A 23964-nucleotide genomic window follows, 5' to 3' on the forward strand; every position below is an offset into this window, starting at 1 on the left:
TTTATTTACAGCCTATGGTAGTCATGATGCTCCTCCTGGGATATGTGATCTCAGGAAACTCCATGCCTTTGTCTAGGCAATTAATTCCTCCCACTAGAGCATGGGCTTTTCCCGCTCCTCTGTATTGAGTGTCTTTGGTCAAGTGCTATCTTGGAATGCACATCATTTTATACAGTTGCTATACTCACACCTCAGAGCCTAAAAATATTGTAAAAGACTTCATATGCTTACTGAATATATAAATTAATGAACAAATAAAGGAATGCCCTTAAAGTTCTAATTCTTTAAAATTTTATTCTCAACCAAAAATCAGAATTGAATCTATGATGACAACCTTCCATTATGGTAAATTATTTGTCACTGGGTTACTGTATCACTACTTCTTAGGACAATTTAAAATTTTATAGAGGAAAAGGATACAGATATCAAAGTATTAAATGAATCCTTTATTTTAATATTATCAATGGAAATTGGGAAGTTTGTAAATAGGAAGGCAGGATACCTGATCAGTTCTCAGTTAACTTTATAAATATAGTTGTTAAATCTTTCTAGATGTCAGGATGACTTTGACACAAAATGACATTATTTAAAGAAGATATCAAGACATTGAACAAGAACTTCGGCCTAGAAGCACCAGCCATATCATTCATACTATCTTGACTTATATTTTCAGCAAATGTTTATTGAGTAATTATTATGAGAAAGGCATATAGAAGCTGAAAACCATAAAAAGTTTCCTAATATCAATTAATTTAATAAAAAATGAAATCTTATGCACTAGTTATGACTAGTTATGAAAATAATACATAGCAAACCAACATATATCAGCATTATTTCTAAGTCATCGCATTACGTTGTTTACAAATATCAATTGAAACCAGGATTCTCACACTAAACTAACTGATTAGTTATCACATACCTTTTTTAAATAATAAAGTGATAAATTATAAAATATATGGAATTTAAGAAATGACTTTACACTAAGTACACAAATTGGTGTTCAAATTACATTCTTATTCCATGTTCTCTGTAGTTAAATATCACACAGTTTCAGCAACAGTAGTCAAAATTTATTAAGCACACATCATGCCAAGTGCTTGACATAAATCTCACTAAAATATAATAAAAACTATCTCAAAGGTATATTACTATATCGTATCTCATACACAGAGTCATGTGATAAGAATATAGGGTAACTAGTAACTGAGAAGCAAGAATTAAAACCAAGGGTTTTAGAATTTAGAGGCTCTAGTCTTGAATTATCAAGTGACATTACTTGAACTTAGTGAAAATTCCCTTAGGGAAAAACAAATGAATCACTTCAGAGACTCAGAAAAGATGCATAAATTCTAGCTGGTGAGATTATTGAGGCTCCATAGAAGAGGTGGCAGAAAAACACTGGTCTTGTAATAGAGAACATGAGTGTTGTAGAGTTTTTGAAGGGTTGAAAACAGTACTTAGGTTAGTGTGTGCAGTATCCACCCTGTCTAAGGTCTGGGCTTCTGTTTTGTTTATTTGTGTGCAAAAGAAATAGTGAAGTATTGACTAAATGAATGATATGTAAAGTAACATGGTAAGCAATAAGAGATTTACAAAAGAATAAGGGCCTGAATAAAAGCTGTCAACATCATATTCAATAATCAAAAGTTGAAGTTTTTTAATAAAATTGGGAACAGAGAAAATATGCTACCCTTGCTACTTTTATTCAACATAGTACTGGAAATCCTAACAGGAACAACTGGGCAAGAGAAAAAAATAAAAGGCATACCTATTGGAAAGGAAGAAGTTAAAATGCCCCTGTCTGTAGACCACATGATTTTATAGATAGAAAATCCTAAAAAGTCCACCATAAATCTATTAGAACAAATAAGTAAATTCAGCAAAGTTTCAGTATGCAAAATCAACACACAAAAATGAGTAGCCTTTCTGGCCACTTACAACAAAATATCTGAAAAATAAGTTAAGAAGGTAGTTTTACTTAAAATAGCTGCAAAAATAGATAAATAAAATTCTAGAGAATAAATTTAAACAAGGAGGTGAAAACATATGCACTGAAAACTATAAGTCCCTGATGAAAGAAATGGAATGATACATGTAAATAGAATTATATCCTATGTTCATGAGTTGGAAGAATTAATATTGTTATAATGTTCATAATACCTAATGTAACCTAAATATTCAATGCAATGCCTTTAAAAGTTGCAATGACATTTTTATAAAAATAGAAAAACCAAGCTAAAATTCAAGTGAACCCCCCCCACACACACACATACACACAAATAGCAAAGACACTCTTAAGAAAATAAAGTTGAAGTCAATGTCCTGATTTCAAAATAGACCACAAAACTCGAGTAATCAAAACAGCATGGTACTGACATTAAAACAAAGACATGGACCAATGAACCAGATAGAAAGCATAGAAATAAACCCAAGTACTTATAGTCATTTGATTTTCAACGTAAGTGCCAAGAACACAGAGAGGGGAAAAGGTACTCTCTTCAATAAAAGGTTTTGGGGAAAACTGGATAGCCATATACAGAATAAAATTAGATCCTTATTTTACGCCATATACAAAAATTAACTCAAAAAGAAGTTAAAGATCTACACTTAAAACCAGAAATTGTAAAACTTCTAGAAGACAGAAAGAAAGTTCCATTGCTTTTTTATATACTTTTGTTACCTGTGCTTCTAGGGTCATATCCATCATATATGATTATATCAAACTAGAAAGCTTTTCTCTTTATAGAGAAAGGGAAACAACAGAGTGAAGACATGATCTACAGAATGGGAGAAAATATTTGCAAATGGTACATCTGGTCAGGGGTTCATATCCAAAATATGTCAAAAAACAATAATAACAACAAGAAAAACCCTCAAATCACATAAAACCAAGACAAAAAATGATTTTTAAATGGATGAAGGACTTGAATAGAAAGTTGTCAAAAATGGACAAACAAATTACCCACAGGTATTTGAAAAAGTGTTCAACATCTGTAATCATCAGGGAAATGCAAGTTAAAGCCTCTATGAGACATCACTTCAATATCTAATCAAATGGCTACTATCAAAAAGATACAAATTCGATGTTGCAGAAAATATGTAGAAAAGGAACCCCTTGGACACTGTTGATGGGAATGTAAAATTAATATAACCACTATGGAACAGAACATGGGGTTTCCTGAAAAATACTAAGTAGAACTACTGTATGATCTAACAAGTCTACTACTGGGAATATATCAAAACATATGAAATTAGTTTGTTGAATGTTTTTGCACTTATAATATTTATTGCAGCAGTAGTCACAACAGCCAAGAAACTGAATCAATGTCAATATCTGTGGACAGAAAAACAGATAAGAAAAATGTGGTATCTATACACAATGGAATATTATTCAGTCATTAACAAAGGAAATTCTGTCATTTGTGAAAACATGGACAAAATTGAAAGAAAGATATTATGTTAAGTGAAATGAGGTAGGCCAGGCACAGAAAGCTAAATTCCACATGATCTCACTTATACACAGAATCTAAAAAAGTAAAACTCATAGAAATGGAGACTAGAAAGTGCTTACAAGAAGGAAGTTAGTTTGGAAGATATTAGTCAAAGGAATCCAAATTATAATTATGTAAGAGAAACAAGCTCAAGAGATCTATCGGGCAACATGATGATTATAGTTAATAGTGATGTACTGTATCATTTAAATTTTTTTCACAGAGTAAATTTAAAGTGTCCTCACACAAAATCTGATAAACATAGGAGTCAATACATATGTTGTTTATCTCTGTTTAGGCATTCTACAGTGTATATGTATTTTGAAACATAATAAGCATATTTAATTTTATTTTGCCAGTTAAAATAAATAAATACATAAATTATAATTAACATGATAAAGAGGTTCAGATTATTTATTTTATAATTTACATAATCTTATTGAACCAATTGTAGATTTTAAAGAGTAGATTAATGGCTCTCACATGTATAGAGTCAGCCTAGACATGGAACCCGGGACTGAGTACCATTTGTCTGAGAGTCAATGTGATATATCTTCTCCATATCCCACAAACTCATTAAATTAACTTTTAAAAGTGGACTCACTTTAATTCCCTTCTTTCATTTCCTTACTACTAAATAATATCTAACTTCCAATATATGAAATTATCGAAACCTGGCGCTGTACACATCTTTTACCTTATTTATAGCTTATTTTCTATCACCGTTCATATACTGATTTCATCTGCTAAATATGTGCAAAATTCTAACTGTTCAATTCTCCTCTTCAGACCAACATCTTTCTCTTCTTAATTACCCCAAGAGCCTTTATATCCTTTTTATCCCCTTCTTTTCTATTTTTCACAAGGAAGCAGAGTGAGTATTCCACTGTAAAGAGATCATCAAACCTCTCAATTTAACCTAATTTAGGTGTCATCATTCAGCCTCATCTTCTGATCCTGTCTTCACCTTGCTCACTACCTTTGAAATATTCTGCCCTTCTTTCTTTTCTAGAAAACCTCTGCTACTGGATCCCTTCATTTTCAATCCCCTACCCCTTCATTTCTTCCTGTCCTCCCATCATCTCTTTTTATCCTCCATATCTCAGATGTGACAGCACTTTCTTAGGGGAATGCTCCTTGATGCTTCCTAGACAAAAATGTCAAATGTATGAGGTCCTAGGGTGGCTTGTTTCTCCCAAAGTTAGCATTATTTTCCATATGAGTGTGGTTCCAAACCTACTTTTCGCCATCCCACCATCATATTTCATGCTTGCTCCGTGAGTACAGGTTCTTTGAGATAGGTCTACATCATTGGCATTCAGAGGGCATACAGTAATTTTCTACTGAATCACTGATCACTGAATGTGGTAAAAAGATACAAAATTTAGCCATGACCTGATTTAGAGAATATTTAACAGCAAGCTAAGTAAATTTGATACATTTGACAGGTAATAAGAGCACACTGGAAATTTTCAAGTGATGGTAGTTACATTTATTCTTCTACTCATTCAGGGATATGGAATGGGTGTCTACGTATACGAACATTCTGCTAAGGTTGGAGATACAATTTTGGAAAGATATTCTTACATATCAAGGCTTACATCAAAATGGAGAGATGGATGTGCAAGTAAGTAAATACAAACACTAATAATTTAAGTAACGGGCGTATGAATAAAAAAAGCAGAGGGTGGGAGGGGACTGTAACCCATAGTAGAGGACAGCTGCCCTGAGGAGTGAGGGCTTGGAACTGAGACCTGAAAGAGGAAAGCTACACCTTTGAGAACCTGGGAGCTTGTCTTCTGGCAGGGAGCAACGTGGGCATAAACAGAAAGGCTCAAGAGATCTGATGTAATCTGGAAGCTGGGAGAGCTGTGCATTAGAAGGAATACTACGGTAAGCAGAAATGTACAGCAAAAACTGAAATGGGAGAATTCAGGTGCAAGCAGCAATTTAGGGACTTTTGCAGAAAATTAAGGTAATTTCAGTATCTCAGGATCCTCATTTTGAGAATCTGATCTACCTAGGATCAGTCTGCTCAATAAACATTTGACCTAAGGCAAATTACATAACTCATCTCTAAGTATCTTCTTCAGCTACAAAATGGCAATAATATAGATCTAATTACGTAGTTTTAAATCTTTAATTAAAAAGCATAAAATAGCTACCATATAGATTGTTTACAAAAAATCAGTTGTTATTTATTATTGTGGTAGTAATTGCCAAATTGGGGTTATAGTAATTATAAAAATGGAGGAAATAATTTAGAAGACAAAATTAATCAAGACCACAATTTTGGTCCTGATTCCTCAGGAATTTTAGTTAACAATGGCCAAAAAAAACTATATGGTTTCTATTTATTGAGCCATTTCATTTGTTTTTTTCCTAGTGCATTTCAATTTCTCATATCTTTTACCTAATGATGCCTGGATTCCAATCCAATAACCAGTGTATTAGACTTGCCTGGCCAAAGTCACAGCCATGGGCATGAATTTAACTTATTCCTTTCTAGAAAATTCCTTATTAAAGTAAGAAGATGACAAGGAAAGAAAATAATCACTTATTATATTTTGGATCTTAATTTAAATTTTTTCAGCTAAGACACAAGATTTGGAAAGAATTATCCTACAGAGATATTCAAAGAAGTAAAGAAACAACAGCAAAAATTTGTAAGTGTAGTGAATGCAGTATATACATTATGTTTCTATGCAGGAAGCTGAAATCATGCCTGAAAGGGATTAATGAAATTATGATTAACTTAATTGAGAAGGTGGAAAACTTGTCTGAAAAGTTCAGATAGATTTTAAAAGGCAATAAGTAGCCAGTGTGTGTTCCTGAGTTGGAAAATTGCAGAAATAGGTACATAGAATGTAAGAACTAAGCATTAACTAACTGATCATCTTTGCCAAAAGTGAAAATCTGCAGATGAACTTACACAAAACCAGCTACATGAGAATTATGTAGATTTCTGAAAGATTATATGTGCCTACAGTTTATTTAAGAATGAACTATGTGACTGGGCATGGTGGTACATGCCTCTACTCCCAGCAATTTAGGAGGCTGAGGCAGGAGGATTGCAAGTTCAAAGCCAGACTCAGCAATTATCGAGGCCCTAAGCAACTTAATGAGAACTTGTCTCAAAATTAAAAACAAACAAACAAACACAAAGTACTGGGGATGTGGCTCAGTGATTAAGTGCCACTGGGTTCAATTCCTGGTTAAAAAAAAAAAAAAAAAAAAAAAAAGAATGAGCTATGCAGGGTGAGGGTAACGGGGTAACATGAGAAAAATGACAAAACATTGTCCTTTAGGCTGGCATCTATGACATGTCTCATGTCTTTCTCTTTTTTCTTTTCTATGTCCATGGTCCCCAAACCTTCTCCTCGCCCATTTTTCTCCTCTGATTTCTCAGCATTTCTATTTCTGATCATTGAAAGCACAAATCCTGAATTTTTAAAATGACTGTAGATTATTAAGATTTACAAGTGTAATACCTAAATATTAGAAATGTAGATATAAAGTTTAGAAATGGCTGATCTAGTCCAACCTCTTCATTTTCAAATGAGGAGAATAAAGCCAAAGAAGTGATATGATGTGATTGAATACTAGCTGCCCCAGTACCTAATGACTCCTGACTTAAGCCTTTCCTTTCTGGGTCTGAGACAGGCAACCTGGGAATCATGTGCAGGATGGACTGATTGGAGGGTAAGTCCTGGAGACGGGGACACTAGCTGAAAAACTGTGATAGAAATCCAAGACATCCAGAGTTTTCAGTACGAGAACCAGAAAAATGGGGAGAAAAAATGGAGCCACTTTACACTGAACAAGGATATAATTCAACATAAGAAACAGTAAAGGGGCAGGAACCGAAAGCCTCTCAGATCTGTTTCTGGAAAGATTGTTTATGAACTGATGACTAATGCAAAGTCTATAGGAAGCAGAAAAAAAAATTCAGAGTCCATTTAGAAACCTTGAGAATTGTCCAACTCTCAAGCCTTACTCTGTCTTTACCTCCCCCTTGATCATCAGAAACTGAAGGAGAGGAATAAACTTCTGTCTGACTCAAAGATACCTGGAGACCACACTCAGTGTCTCTAAATCCACAACCAGAGTCCAGTGGCACACAAGTGATAAGGGGAAGAACCCAGCTTGTACCCAGCTGGTCTGCTTCCGTTCTGTTACTTCTGCCTGTCACAGAACAATGAATATGGTGTTTTCTAAGATCCCAGTCCCTAGGTCCTCGTCAGGAGGGTACCCCACTCACCAGCCATGGAGGACAGCCTTGGTCCCTTCCTTCTCCAGTGGAGAGAGCACCAGACTAGAAAACGAAAGAAAGTCACCCAGCATTTCTTTCGTTTAGAGGGCGGGACATCTATTTATTGATTTCGAAACTGCTGCTGGGAATTCTTGTTTCCTTGTCGGGAAGTCCCCTGTAGTTTCCAAAATAGCCTCATCGTTTTGAACTACAATCTTAGTCCTGAACTCTAGTTCTTTTCTTTGTAAAGGAGAAAAATAAAGTGGACATGACAAAATATCATCCTATAAGTTGACAGCTGCGTTGTGTTTTCTTTGTTTTTTCTTTTCTCTGTGCACAGCCCCCACACCTGCTCTCAGTCCTTCCTTCTCTGCTCTCAGTATTTCTACCTCTGCTCACTAAAAGCAAACATCCTGAAGGATTGACACCTAACTAATGTCCTTTCATTTCCAGATATCATTAACCATGTTGCTTCTGTTTCCTCTTTAGACTGTGTTACTCATGACAGTATCTTCCTCTCTGTCTCCCTGTTTTTTTTCAATCTTTACTGGAAATTGTTCTGAAGTAACCCTTTTCTTCTCTCCCGAATATGCTTTTCTTGAACTGCCTAAGACTGCCCTGACATTTAATTTTTATTGAGGGTAGCTGTTCTCTGCGTTTTGAAATCTTCTGTCCAAAGGCAGAAGAGGTCTCAGGCTGTAGAAGGAACACCTGAATGTACAAGACAGGTCTGTCTGAAGGAACAATTAATGACAACAAGGGAAAGGGCTGGGATGTATTCAACTTTGAAGGTTTTTCAAAAGGTCAAAATTTACCTTTACTCTAAGGAGTTTAGAATTAGAAAGGGCTCCTTCTTCCACGCAGAAGTTATGTTTTTCCAGCCCTTCCCAAACTGAACTTTACTGAGTGAATGATTCACTTGAAGTTCATTTTCACTGGACCATAATGAGAAATCATACCCTAGTGTTTGTTCATAGTGTCATATATGTCTCCTGCTTGTTTCATGTCTGTTGACTGTTTTATCTTCTCAAGGAGACTGTAACTTACTAGGGACCTAAGGTTAAATAAAAATGTACTTTGTGCCTCAAATTTCTTAACAAAGAATAGAAATAAGTAGTTTTGGTAATAACTCTGTCAACAGTGTATACATCAGATTTTGGGATAAGTTGCTTTTACTGCTGCTGTCATAATTCTGTCTTCTGTATGCCTCTCCTGATCAACCCTAGATTTTTTGAAGTTAGGTACCCATTGTTACTTTACCTACTTTGTATCTTCATCACTAATGCAGAAAGCCAAGCAAATATATATTATAAGAAAGAATGGTGCTATTAGCCAGTGCAGCTGTTATAGGTCAAATCAAGACAAGAAATTTGATACCTGCTCTAAGTTCCACCTCCTGTCTTTCCAGCATAGAAAAATCAAAACAAAAGCAGGACAAACTTTTTTTTTCTCTCAGATTTATTAGCTTGTTTAAAGAAATGTTTATTTTTAATAGACACGACTCCAAAAACAGGTACAGAAAGACAAAACTGGCTTCCTAGGAAAAAGAAAATAACACAGTATAAGAAAGTGTTCTGCTAAATAACATGCAAGTTATGATGTCACTCTACCCATGAGTCCTCACTTACCAAAGGATAGTGCCCAGATGCTATGCTTAAATACTGTGCTTAAATATTGTGTCATATGGAGGTGAAGAAAGCACATCCAAAAGTGAGCTTTTGTAATCATATGACTACCTTTTGATTGATAGCAGCTGACCCTGAGAAAGGAATATCTGACTCTGTAGAACCTTCCTGAACGGAAAAAGAAAAGACCTCCCTTCGGTGTCTCCCCATTTATAAAACCAGACCTAGAAGCCTTGGCTAGCACGGGACTTCAGAATCCACCCCCCAACACGCATATGCATAAACATAAACAGATAATGTTACAGCTTACTTATTTTAATGTCCTGGGAAGAGGTAGAAACATCTTGTCAAAGTCACCCTTTCAGTGGTGGGCATCTGTGCCCTACCCTCTGGTAGCTCAAATGAAAATCGAACCTAAAAGAAAAGGGAAACTCTGTAGACTTTTTTTTTTTTCCTTAGTGGAGAATCTTGAATTAAGCTGGAAAAACTGCAATGGAAAAACTGTAAGATAAATGATATAAACCAAAAAAAAAAAAATTTGCAAATTAGAGTTTACTGACTTTGTCTACTCAGGGTGGAATGAAAGTCAAAATACATGATTGTTTTATAGGGATTGTGGACCATAACAGATTAGATCTGGCTTTCAGGTATACCCACACACCAAAGAACCTCATAGAGTTTCTTTGGGGGGGAAAATGAAATTATTGGAAGATAAATATGTCCAGAGATTCCATGTGGAAGAGCCAACTCCAGGGACTAGAGTGGAAGAAGCAACTGGAGCCCTACCTTTCGAAAAATTTCCTCCAGATCACAGGACCAGGCATATTCTTGAATATTTTTGATGAGTTTCATAATAAAAAGAGAGCCCAGTGTGGGATGCCTCCAAGAAACATTATCTGTTTAAAAAAATCACATTCCAAATCTCATTACAGGATTTTGATTAGATATAGGGAAGTAGCTCTAGTATTACCACTCCCCTTGGGGCATGCTATTGAGTTGGTTCTGTATTCTTACACACCATTTGCCAATTTTTTAACATAAAGTTCCTGGTTATATTTTTACCAATACTCAATAAAATGCTGTATAGAATGCACATAGTGGGGCATAATCCCTGATTTTAAGTAGCTGAAAATCTAACAGAAAGAGAGGAAAAGACCGAATTGAGCAGAGAAGATTGATTGGTTCTTGAAGATTGAGTGTGCATTTCAGAGGTGCTACTTAATGACTCTGATTTAAGTTATTCACTTTGAAATGCACAGCCTCAACTATAAAGTGGAGCATAATAATTTCTGATACAAAGAGATATTTGAGGAATAGATATAACACGTCATGAATGTCTGAGAGGTTATAGGATATATAATGGAAAATAACAGAATGAAAACAGTACCAGCACAATGAAAATACAAACTAGAATGGGTTCAAGAGGGAAAAATCACATCCTGTGGGAGGACAAAAGGTCTTTCAGGGTTAAGAATTTCTAAAGAGGAACAACATTAAATGTGTAACAGGAGACACAGAGAAGTAATGAGAGATATAAAAAATTACTCAAAGGAATGCATGCATAAGAGAAAAAGCCATAGTAACAAGTACGCATAAAATTGTGGCTATATTCTCTGACCAAATCCTTTAGCCACTATTCATGATAAAATGCACATTTATAGTTAAAATTCTTTTTAAAAGCACAACTGATTTATCTTGTTCTCTCCAGTTAAAGGAAATGGATAGGAGAGAGTCGAGGCAGGTATCACTGCCAAGTCCTTTATAAAATTAAGGGAGTAGATGGACACTTTTCTTCAGGAAAACATCATGATGTGTTGGGATTTATGCTGGGGAACATGGAACTAGGTTCTGTAGTTAAGCTGAAGATAACCAAAATAGGCGTTTTCAGGAGTCATCTGGAAAAGAGGAGTGAGAGAAGCAAATAAAAGAAGGAGACAGAAATCAACAAAAAGGTGTCAAGAAGCCCAGAGCCTGCAAAGGATTATATTATTACCAGAGGTAAATTTCTTGTGGAAGGCTGGGATCAAAGGATTTCAGAGGACTACTACATATAATACTGAAATCTCCTTATTACTTAAGCTAAACATGTATGGGATTTTTGCATGGCATTATTGTTTTGATTAAAAAAATAACTGAGTTCCGTATCAAGACATGGTTAGCACAATACAGAACCAGCTATCTCTAGAGGGATGGCTCTCATTACAGAAAAAAATCTATAAACTAAGCTCTTTGAGCAGAAGCAGGACCTTAGGATCAGAGGTGACTAAGGGAATGTAAGTCCCAGAAAGTTGCAAAATTCAGTAGTTAAAAGAACTCAATGATTTCTATTTAATCCTTAATAAGAGAATGCATATGAGTTACATTATAGAAGAAACATCCTTAATAACAAGTCATTAAATGTGTTTTACTCTGTGGCATGCTCAATATTTCACATATATTATCTTTTTTAATTTTAGAATAGTGATATTATATTTACATGTAAAGGTAAGGAATTTTAAAAGGAACCCCAGAGAAGCTAAATAAATAGACCTAATTTACCAAGTACTAAATAGAAGGGTTAGAATATAGTCACAATACTGTTCCACAGCTTACACTTGGAATCATTTGATATGTTCTGTTTTATACACTGCTTACTTCTAGTAAAAACTCAGTTTAGTTTAGGGTCCAGTTATGCTTTGTCTACCTTTTTGTCCCCATTATTTTTCTATAAATATATAATGTCTAGGCAGTTGGACTCTTGATGGTGCCAACATTGTGGACCTTTTTCTATGTGAAATTGGATTTCAATTTTACTTCAGTATAAATATACTTTTACTTAATTTTCTGTTATCCCTTACAATTTCAGGAAGAAATGTTTCCATGGGAGGATTTACTTATTATTACTTCAGTGAAATATATATATTCATTTTGTCTCTTTGGTGAGGGAAACTGAAAGTGTTACTGGATGAAACCTAAAACTGGTCTTCAAAATCCTTGTCTAAAGTTAAATACAGGTAACTATCCTCTGACAGGTGACTGAATTCTTTATTAGAAACCTCCCCACCCCACTGAAGGTATCCTGCACATAAACCCATTACCTGGTGTTGAAGAGCAGAAAGCAATAAAATCCTTCTCTACGTGGGCTTTCTTAATCCCATCGTCTTCAAGGTCTTCTGAATCCAGTAAGAATTTGCCTTCAGTGTCTCTTGCTGAATCTTTTAACCACACCACCCCTTGATTCTCTGGAAAGACAAAGTTTCGCTAGCTGCTTATTACCAACTGCCAAGAGAACTACCTCCTCTAAACCCCTGTTGAACCATATTCATTCACTTATTTGTCTTTTATTCACATACACATACATGCATTCATCTCAAGAGCTACCTTTCCAATAATTCTTTCTTTTTTTCAATTCATGCATTATTATTATACACAATAGTGGAATTTATTGTGACATATTCACATGTAAGATCTTCTCAATAATTCTTACCTAACAAAATGCTAAAACTAACAACATCCAAACATTAAAATCTCAAAACTAAAAGTGATTTATCCTTAGTTGAAAATGGAACAGGTAACTACCAACCAGAAACATAATTCACAGAAGCCACTCTCATTGAGTGGGAATAACAGGTGTTCTTTGATATTAGGAACAGACACAAAGACATTGGATGTATAAAGCTGTACACAGGTCAGTGTTGGATGATTCCTGTCCTAGGAGACATCAGGACTCACCACCACGGCAGGCCTGGATGATGATCACCTTGGGTTTGTCCTTCAAACTTGGACAGTTCCAGGTGTTCAGCATTTGAAAGATGGTGTTGACTTCTAACACATCTGAGACTTTCTCAGAATATTTCGTGCCACAAATCCCATCCCGGATACCATGAGACATGAACACCAGAAAAGTACTGTCAGAGGTCTGGTGCTCTGGGCGGGCAGCAAATGCCTTCAGCTCTGTAGCCATGTCCTGAAAGAAACCACTGAATTTTAATCCATGTGATTTACTACCATTGTCCTTTGGGGATCTAATGCAGAGACACTTAAGGAATTCATTGAGGAATTCTATGAAAATAAATGACGTGGAAAATAAAATTCATGTCTCAATTCTCTGATAAAGTAAAGGAAGAAACGCTTATAGGAAGTCACTGAGATTTCTAGTAGAAACATAGGAGCGTGGTTGAGTTAATAGAACACTTTGCATTTAAAAGTTACACCAGGGTCTTGCTAAAGGACTCCTGCATTGGAAGGAGCTATGTAATATCAAGCACCCTCCAAGGAAAAATTGAGAGTACACACTGGTACTACTACAGCATGCTTGCTAGCATTATTTAGGAGTATAAAGTATAAGACTATTGATTTTATAGTTTAGAAGCCTTACTGAAGCAGTGATATTTTCTTTCACATCCACTCTGTATCCTAGATTTTCCAGCAGCATTTTCATATCTCTAATATCAACATCAGCTCCAGCCCTCCTGGGAAGACTGTCAAACTCTGTATTGCAGATAATGAGGGCAAGACGAGTGCGGGTCATCCTAGCCATTATTGGATAAATCTGTAAGAAAGGAGATTGGATGAATAGTTTTATTCTCTTTAATTCAATATTCAACCTGTATGTTTAAAATAGCCTCCCATGCCCTAATCCTATTGAGAAAACAAATCCTATGAATTCCAGATTAAGAATAGGGAAAGCAACTGAATCTGAATTTGGGAGTTTGCAAGTGACTAAAAAGCAGCTCAGCATCTTACTCTAAATTTGATATGAGATTTTGAAACATACAAAGGTTTTAATGCCAGAATTACTGAACTTCAACACTGACTTGTCCATTTTCTGATTGTGTAACTTTGGAAAAAATTTCTTTACAATCCCCTGAATGTTTTCAGCACTCTAAACTGAGTTATTTTGATGGTTAAAAGTATTGTTATAAGCAAAGAATCTAGAGCAACGTGTGACTCACAGCCAATACTGATGTTGCGGTTATTATATTATATTATGATTTACACAGGAAATTGATCCAAACTTGGAATTCTATGTAAGCCTTGGATTCTAGAGATGGAAATCATCTATTTAAGGGGAGCAGCCCGATTATTCTCCAAAACATCTCAAGGAAATTGGCTCTAAGGAAGAAGCACTGCACTTCAGAAGAGTCTCAAGGGTGTCTTTCAGTTCACTCATTTTATTTTCTGAGCACAGCACCTCTGTTGACTTTTCTTTCCAAATCCTTTGCGCTGTTTCTAAGGGGCAAAGCTTGAGGCCCTCTCCTGGGCCTGAGGATGTGAGCTCAACTTGGTGGCTTTTCATCTCCTGAGGAGCTGCAAGAGACAAGAAGCGTTATGAATAATTACAAAATGGTCTCATTTTGAGGAAATGTCTCAGAAATTCAATCCTAGGTTAGTCACAAATGTTGTGGAGTGAGCTCACTGTTAATGGAACACTTTCCAAGCCAGAGACTTCCAGTACTTTGATATAGGGTCAGGATCAGCATTATAATAAAATCTTTTTGATAAACACATAGAAAGGAAGTTTCTTAAGGCCATGAATGATTAAAAAATACTGAGAAAACAATCAGTATTTTAGAAATATTGAAGATATAAATTTATTTGAAAGATTTAAAGCCTACAATAAAATTGTGGGGAGTTAGAGGTAGAGGACTTAAGGAACTATATTAAAATGTTTTATAAACTATAGGTATTTGCCTATTAATTCATATAACAGGCATGATAGTAGACATCAGGGATATATATTTTTTAAATGAGCCTTTGTTTCATTCTTCAGGATCATTTTCCAATGTGTACAGATGTAAGGTAGAGAGGCAAGATTGAATATAAGGACTGTAATGAGGAATGATAAATGCTAAAATCAAGAAACACACTAAATAGATTCATTTCACTAAGCACTGATCACATAAATATATTAAGAAGGGTTTTCACGGTAGTTGATTTGCAAAAATTCCTGAGGCTTTCATTTGATCACAAATTCAATACCATCCAACAACGTGATGCACTTGCTAAAAAAAATTAATGAAATCTGTTGTAGTTCAGAAGAGAAATGTTACAATGAGAAATTATATTTAATCTCAAAGAGGAACTTAAACTGTTGTATACTCAATAAAGTAAATCAAGGTATCATAATGTGTGTTGACTCCAAGAAAAGGGGCTAAATAGAATGGATGTTTTGAAAAAAAACACATATAAATAATTTTTATGTGGGATGAGTGGTCTGTTTCTGCATAAAGAAATCTAGAGAAGAGTAGGAAAAACTAGAAATGTTTGAATTACTTTTTTTTTTTTTTTAGTAGTGGGATAGTGCATTTAGTTATGGTTAGCATCCCTTCCCATGAAACATCTAAGAAAACATATATGAGATACTCTCCATTATTTAATTCAGCAGAGCAATGTTTTTACTTATTGAAATACTTGCTTTCCTGGTTTCTAAATTTCTTCCAAATATAAGTTCCTTTCATTTTTTAAGAGAAAAGAATCACCTCTGGATTAAATTAGTCTAGAATTGTGAATGGAAAACCATTCTAGCACATAAAAACACTAAATTTTTTTTTAAGAGGATGGACTCATGCAAAAGGAAAACTGTCTTTTTGTTTTTAGGTCTATTTATTTTTTTCTTTTTTTAACCAATGAACAAAAGGGTGCCTGTTGATCATGTCAGGATTCATTTAAGGCTGAGACCATTTTCAAGGTACAGCACTGAAATACTTAAGATGTTGCTTGTCCTCTGAGACCTGAGTTTTTTCTGTGCTACCTCTAATATTGTGTAAAATAAAGAGGTTTTACTAATTTTTGTGGCAGAGACTGCACACTCTGAGCATCTACAGAGACCACAAGATGCTCTTCTCTTCCTCCTGGTACCCAGCTGGTTCATGTTGCTAATCACTCCAGAAGTTAGGTGTAGCCAAGTGACTGACTGTAATGTGAGCACATTTGATGCGATGCACCTAGGCTGAACCTAGATGACCCTCCGTATTCTTTCCAATAGTACAAACTGGATGGTTATGGCCACATTATTTTGGCATTGTATGTTACAGATAATTTCTTCCATGGGATGGAAGATATCTGGGTTAACAGTTGGAAGGGAGTGGCTGCTGATCAATAAATGGCCAATTCAGAATTGTCTTGAATGAAAACAATTTTCTATTATCTATATGAGACATTATAAAATTTTGACTCTATTATTGTATCCTATGTTGTCTTAACTTATACAGGTATGTTAGTATCATTTGTATTCCTAAAACTTTGGTAACTTTAATTTGATGATAGAGATACCTAAATACTTATTCATTTGAGATTTATGTACTCATGCAAATTCAATCCAAGCAAAAACATTATTAGTCTTGTTCATTACTCTCTAACAGTACAGGATATGGAACAGAGTTAATGTAAGAAATATTTTCCTAATTGACTAGTATCTGATCATAATTATGACATATATTATCTAATGAAAGGGTCTTTTAACACTTATTTATTGCCTGCACACTATGAGCCAACCAAGGTTAAATGGAACTATAACTATGAAAAAATAAATAGGTTTTATTTCATTATGAAGCAAAAAGTCCAAAAGAGAGAAAGAATAAATGTAGTGAGAAAGGAAAAATGTAGTTAGAGTTAATGACTGGAGAATTACTGGGCTTTGAAATACAGAATAGGGACTTTGAAATACAGCAGTGGAAGTAAAACAAAACAAAACAAAACAAAACAAAAAAAAAACAGAAACTGATCCAGATTTGAGAGAGGAGTCAATGAAAGTTAGCCACTGCTTGAAAGTTAGAGGTAAGGGAAAAGAAAGAGCCAAGGATTAATCTTAGATTTCAGATGTGAACAAATAGTGATGGTGATACAATTAGCAAAGGCAGAATTAACTGGAAGCTGTTCAGGATGGGAGAAGAAGGGGAAGTTCAGCTCTGGCAAAGTTTAGATAAATAAGTCCAGCAAAGATGTGAATAAATATCTTTAATAGGCACTTGAATAGTGAGGTATGGCACACAAGTGGGAAATTAGGATTTGAGGCATAGGTTCATACATTTTTACAGATAGATGGATAGATAGAGAAGTTGAAAGAAATGCTTCTGCTAAAGAAGACTAGATTAAGAAGAGAAAAAGGCATAGGATAAATCTGTGGGACCCTCGCCCTGGGTTTATGGCATTAAGTCAATGACTGGGAAAATGGGGTTTACAGAATGTTCTTCCTTTGAAAACATGATTACCTGAGAAGGAAAGAAATGTTTCTTGGGAATCTTGCATACTAAAGTAATCTCCAGTTTGTGGACCTGAAGAAAGATAAAGGACATTAAAATTCATAATCTATGAAGAACTTTGCCCCAGGTGTTGAATACTCCCCATAAAAATTCCTTTCACAGACCTGATTGATAATTAATCCTTTTCAACATGTGACTCACCTGAAACCACACTCATCACTGGGGGGAAAAAGGCCTCTAGGTATAGATGGCAGTATAGTTCCTTAGCATTTGAGGCAGAACATAAGAATGTTTCTAACTGATTCCCTTGATCTTGGCTCTATAGTAAAAGTGGAAATGAGACATCGTTGGCTGTAGAATCAATAATTTTCTTGATGTGTGTATTTCAAGATGTCTCCTGAGGTTAACTCTACTGCATTACATATGAGTGCAAAGTAAAGTTGTCTGAGAGTAGACTATGGTTTTAAAGAAAACTATGATGCTAGACAGTTACGTTTGAACACTTACTCTTGTTAGATTTTACCACAGCAGAAAATGGTGAGGTGACCCTTTGTCAAAATCAGGGAAGAACAAACCTGAGTTTCAAGTGTGAGAGAAGTTGGTGAATTTCTCAGCAGTCTACTTACATCCGAGGAAGAAGGTTGTCAGAGAAATACTTGGACTCAAGGGGTATTTTAGTTTTCTCATAGATATGTTCATCAACCCAGAATCACAGATTTTTATTCAAAATCAATAAAATTTTGTCACAAAATTCTCAAAACTCTTTCAAATGTGTTCCTCGCTTAATTTAATAATCTCAACTCTTGTGAACTAGTGATATTTCCATAGTCCAGAGAAACTGGAGAAACATGGGTTAGAGCATTTGATAAATTTAGTGAAAGGATATAAATGAAAGTTACAGGAAAATACCCTGCAAACTTGACTATCAGAATTGGGTTCCCAACCATATTCTATATTCTGTACTTTATTCTAGATTTTCTTTGTATTCTCCATATTCTGTCACTGTGACCAAAAATAAGAATAAATTTAATAACAATAATAAGTAATATGGTATGATATTAGGAGATTTTATGGACTGGCCCTTAATTCATTAGCTCATATAGCTCATTAACACATTATTTCAGAAGGATTGAATCATTTCCTAAGTGTAAAAAGTGGTGGAACCAGGATGTGAACATAGGTCTGTCTTCACTACCAATCCTGGGGCTTTCATCACTAAGCCACTCTTGCTAGCCACTCCAGGTGGCACACAAAGGGTGGTACACAATTATGTGTATAACAGAAGTTTTGTTACCGGTCCCTATTTCTCCCAGGTAAATCAAATCTCCTTGTTAGTATCATTAGTACTAACTACTCTGAGGAGGAAAATGTTGGAAACCTACAATTTAATTATTTGGGTTTTTGTGAAATCAGTCAAACCTATTGTTCATATTTCTACCAGAAACCATAGTTTTGTCTGTTTGAAGACAAGAGAGCGGCAGATTTCAGGTAACAGAATAGCCACAGTGAGTTATGCAAGTAGCTCTGAAATTCAAGATCTATGGGTTAGGGTTAGTAGCTCTGAAATTTAAGAACTATGGGTTGACAGGATAGAGATGACATGTTGGTTATTCAAAAATCATTTCTGAACCTTATTGGCATTTAATGGTCGTCTTTAATTGAGGGGATAGAAGAGGACATAAAATGAAAAGGAAATATTAAAAGAAAAATAAGAAATTAAGTACACACAGGAAACATGTAATGTCAGCTTAGATAGGCAAAGACTTCCCCAAATGCCTAGAAAAAAAAGGCATCTGACTTTCACAGTACTTCTCCTCTGCAGTAGTTTTGGGAAGTGCAACAGAAATCCATGACTGGGTGGCCACTGTGCTAGTGTGGATATTAGGAGAGAAAATTCAAGGACATAATTGAAAGAAAAATTCACTTTAAAATCTTGACTTTGCTACAAACATTCAAATTATTCAGAGTCCACCATTTCCCAGATATATTTTATTCTTCATAGAAAGCAAAAATTTGGAGAAAATGTATATAAAGTATTTATTACAGATCTTAAGCCTTTATGTCATACAAGTACATTAGTGCCTAGAGAGCTCTGGACTTAAAGAAAATGAACAAACAACAAAAAAAAATGTGCCTTGCCTACAGACTGGAGCATTTAATATGAAGTTTTTAAGAATGTTCTCAAGAACCTCAACAAATCAGTGAACCACAGACTAAGGATAGAAAATGAACTCCAATCAAGAAAAGACCACTAAGGCATGAGAAATAGAAACAAAGAGTCTGTTGATATGCAATAGGGGCATGAAGTCAAAGGCAAGGAAGCTGCTTGGAAACAAACATGACTAATTCAAGAAATCAGATGTTGGGCACAAAGACACTTGGACTATACAAACCTCAGCCTGAGTCATTTACACTTACCTGAGGAGAGCCCCAGTGTCCCTGCAAGATAGCAGTCATCTTTGCAAATATGAGTGATAAAGATTTGGCACGCCATGGGCCCTTTTTTAATGACAGAATCAGTCAAAGCTCGGGCCTTATCCATAACCGTAGCATTTTCAGCTCTTACTTTCTCCATCTCTTCCTGGTTCAGCACTCTTTTCTCTAATAATTCATCCAGCAAGCCATTTATTGTGCCAGCTTCCACTGACTGGATAAACAGCCTCCTCTTCTCCTTCAGAATTTTGTCTGTTAGAAGCACAGGAATTTCACAACTCAAGGAAACAGCCTCATTTTCACCATTAATGGAGAATCGTCTAGATTTAATCAATAACACATCCCTCTCCACACACTTCAGTCTTGCCTCTTATTCTATTGCTGTGCTACTTTTCCCCTTCAATATCACCCATATATGCACATAGAGTGGCCTGAAGACTAAGAGCCACTGTCCCTCTCTCAGTACCTGAAAAGCAGAGGTCATCCTTTCATGTCCCATGTTTCCTCAAATCTGAATAATAAAACAATGAGACAATAATAACCCAATTTCTTTGGGGAAAACAGCTTCTGCTACTCATCCTGTTCTGATTCTGCTCCCTTTCTAAAGCTTAATGGCATTTGAGAATTAAGATTGTAAAATGACAGCAGGATGCCAGTAAAGCACTAGTTCCTTTCTCACTCTTGCCTTTCCTTTCTGACAACTTTGAAAAATCTTCTTGTCTTCTTTCCTTCTGTCCTTCCTCCCTCTCCCTCATTTTGCTCACTAAGCATCCACAAAACCTAATGCAAGCTTCCATAGAGCCAGTCTCTTTCAAAATTATTTCTTCCTCAAGACCAGTTGTTTTAAAGGGAAAAAAAGAAACTCACCAGCCATGTCTTTTTGTTCCTACCCTCGAATGTAATATGAAACTGAAAGCGTATTCCACCTTCCTCTTCAGCAGGGTGTGCACACATATTGAGAAATAACCACCATACATGCATATACATGCTTCTGTAAAGAAGAACACAGATTTCGGAAATTCAGACTTCATTAGGGTGTGCATCCTCGAAACTTTTTTTCATTACTACCAGGATTAGCTTAGAGTAGGACAGGACTGAAGCTTGGAGAATAAGGAATGAGAAAGTACTTATACAATTAGACTCACACAATGTACTATCACCCAATCATTAAGTAGTGATATCCAGAAAAGTGATTTATTCTTGGAGGCTTTGAACCACTCTTCCCTTGCCCTACCCTGAAGCTCTTAGGCAAGTCCCATAAGTTATTTGTCCCTGTGAAGCTGTTTTGCTGTTAGGAATGGAAACATCTTTCACTGAAACTGAATCTTATCTAATATTCTTCCTTTTCAGGTGGCTCTCCTTGGTATAACACTGTATCATAGTGATGCAGGGGAGGGAAGGAAGGCCCAAAGAGATCACTGGTTTTTAAGTACATGTTTAATTGACCATCCCAGAATAAACCCCAATTTAGCCAATTTATTTTATAAAGCCCATACTTTGAACTAGAATTTGGGATTTAACATTTAAGCATTTTCTTCTTAGTCAAGGTATTAGACTTTCTTATGTGTTTCTCTATAGGTAAAATAACTATATTAATGGTACACACTTACACACTTTTGAACATAAATTAGTTAAAATAAACAAATTGTATTGATCATTGCCTGGCACATGATCTGTGGTATGATGCTTTTAATTTTATTTACCATCAGAAGACTCACCAAAATTAATTATTTGCAAATTCTATGACTGTTGATCCTCATATAACTCATTCATTCATGCATCTGGAAAATGTACACAGAACATATACTGCATTCCTGACACTGTTCTAGGTTCTGAGGGTTCCATCAAACCAGGCCCTGACCTCCTGCCCCCCATGGTCTCATATTCAAGAGGAGAAGAAAATATAGAATCCAATATGCAACTACAATATTGTTAATGTTAGAGTGACGCTAAATGTTAAGGAGAAAAAAAATTGGAAAGTGGGTGATGACATATAGAAGAGTCTGAAAGTATAGGCAGGGGAGATAAGGAAGGCCCAAAGAGAACACTGTTTTTAAGTACATGTTTCATTGATCATCCCAGAATAAAACCCCAAAATTTAGCCCATTTATTTTATAAATATATTTAATGGGCTAAATACGAAATGCAGCTATTAATCCTTCTTGTATTTCAGTGTCATATAAAAATTCCCAAGAAACTGATGGATGTCTTGCCTCTGCTGTTGTGACAGCCACACTTTTCCTGTTTAGATTGGCCACAGTGTATCTGCCATGACACAATTCATGAAAATTGATAGGTATACCATACTTGTAGTTAAGTGTGTCAAGCCAGGAGCCACCAGTGAATCTACCACGTCTACAAATGCTATAGCCCAGCTAGCAGAGAAATCCTACGTGCACCATAACCTGAGCCAGAGAGAGACTCACAGACATTGATTAATCTGATTACCAGCTAAGGAAGATATATGGACACTCCATTACTGTGCTCACTTGGAACTAAAGCCAATGTATCCCATGAAACCAATCCCCAAGGACATTTATATCTAGGAGAAAGTATTTTACTATGAAAGACTCCCTGCAAAATTGGTAGAGGCAATTGGTCTACCAGATGTACAAATATCAACATAGGGACAAAAGAAGCATGTCAACACAAGGTAAAGTGATGATTTTAAAGAAATATAATAGCTCTATAACAAAGGACTTCTCCACTAAAAGCAAAAAAAATAAAGTGTTGAATTGTTTGAAAGTGAATTCAAAATTATGATCTTAAGGATAAAGAGATATAAGAGTACAAACTAATAACTCAGTGAAATTGGGAAATTAATTTCATGATCTGAATGAGAAATTCAGCAAAGAAATAGATATCAGGAATAGTAATAAACAGAAATCTTAAAAGACTTAAAGTTGTGATAAGTAAAATAAAAAAATGCAGGCATGAGACTCAATTTCATTGGTTCTTGCTCTTCTTATTCCTGGAATTAAATCATGAGGTTGTTTGAAATTTTTTATTTTGTTTGATATAAATATTTATTTCTATAAATTTTCCCAATAGTATAGCTTTTTCTGCATAATGATGCCAGCTTTCTGGTATTTCATGTGTTTCTTCTAAATATCAATTGCTGCCTGTGGTAGGTAAAATTCTTGAGGACAATAGGCTAAGTGGTAATTCTAAGTGCCTGTAAACTTCCACTTTCACCACTTGAATTATGTTTATCAGATCAGTTATGTTTATTTTCAAACATTTTATAACAGGTGTGCTAGTTCTTATAATTATTAGATATTAAGTAAAGCCATATAAACCTTATGAGTATAAAAAGAAATTTGTTAAATCTATGAACACTTTGATTGAATACTTGTTTAGATCCATTATGGTAAAATTTAAAAATGGGTCATTAAATGAGGTATAGGTGACATATTCTAAAAGTTTGAGTGCAGAATCTTAAAATTATGGAATTTTGCACTCTGCTTTGTGATTTTTGATTTTCACTCTATAATAAAGAAAATGAAATTGGATATTAAGAATAGAAAATATTTCATTGTATCTTTTTAAAGAATGCATTGTGTTTAAGATACATTATATTTAGCTCATTTGCTACAATAATATCAATTTCTTAAACTAAAAGATCAATATAATGACTGGAAAAGATTTTTTTCTTTCTTTTTCTAGACATACTCAAGGCTTCATATCAGGCAAAACTCTGTTAAGAGGAAGAGGTTCTTCCAATGACTGAAATAGAGTTACCTCTACCTATTGAGATTTATAGACAGAATGAAGATAATTTATAGGGATCATGGGTCACTTTTTAGAAAATAGTTTTACATAGATAAAGGCAACTTGAAATATGTAAATGTATCAGTTCAGTGATAAGTTGTATTTAAATGAAGAGTAATGATATTAAAAATTCTCATTTTAAATAATACTCATAGGAATAATGAAAAGGTCTGACATAGAAAGCAGATGATCCATGTACTGGAATTAAG

At 35.0% G+C, this 23964-nt stretch overlaps 2 protein-coding genes across 2 annotated transcripts in view; both read right to left on the reverse strand.

Annotated features, from left to right (window-relative positions):
• Nucleotides 1-7820, reverse strand: part of LOC113185358 (caspase-4-like) — a 28282-nt gene extending 20462 nt beyond the window's left edge. The window contains exon 1 of the mRNA XM_026392468.2: nt 7753-7820. Within this exon, the coding sequence (XP_026248253.2) occupies nt 7753-7759 (7 nt within the window). The 5' untranslated portion in view covers nt 7760-7820. The remainder of the gene's footprint in view (nt 1-7752) is intronic.
• A 1416-nt stretch (nt 7821-9236) lies between these two features.
• LOC113185362 (caspase-1-like) lies at nt 9237-20865 on the reverse strand. The gene is made up of 10 exons (XM_026392480.2): nt 20852-20865; nt 19970-20236; nt 17561-17623; nt 14542-14657; nt 13726-13899; nt 13080-13314; nt 12446-12589; nt 10155-10264; nt 9679-9782; nt 9237-9280 (listed from the first exon to the last, which is right to left on the reverse strand). The coding sequence occupies exons 1-9, from the start codon at nt 20856-20858 to the stop codon at nt 9684-9686; spliced, it is 1215 nt and encodes a 404-aa protein (XP_026248265.2). The 5' UTR covers nt 20859-20865; the 3' UTR covers nt 9237-9280; nt 9679-9683.
• Between the last annotated feature and the right edge of the window lie 3099 nt (nt 20866-23964).

This window comes from Urocitellus parryii, chromosome 4 (genome assembly GCF_045843805.1).
Source record: "Urocitellus parryii isolate mUroPar1 chromosome 4, mUroPar1.hap1, whole genome shotgun sequence".
In the NCBI taxonomy this organism is placed as follows: Eukaryota; Metazoa; Chordata; class Mammalia; order Rodentia; family Sciuridae; genus Urocitellus; species Urocitellus parryii.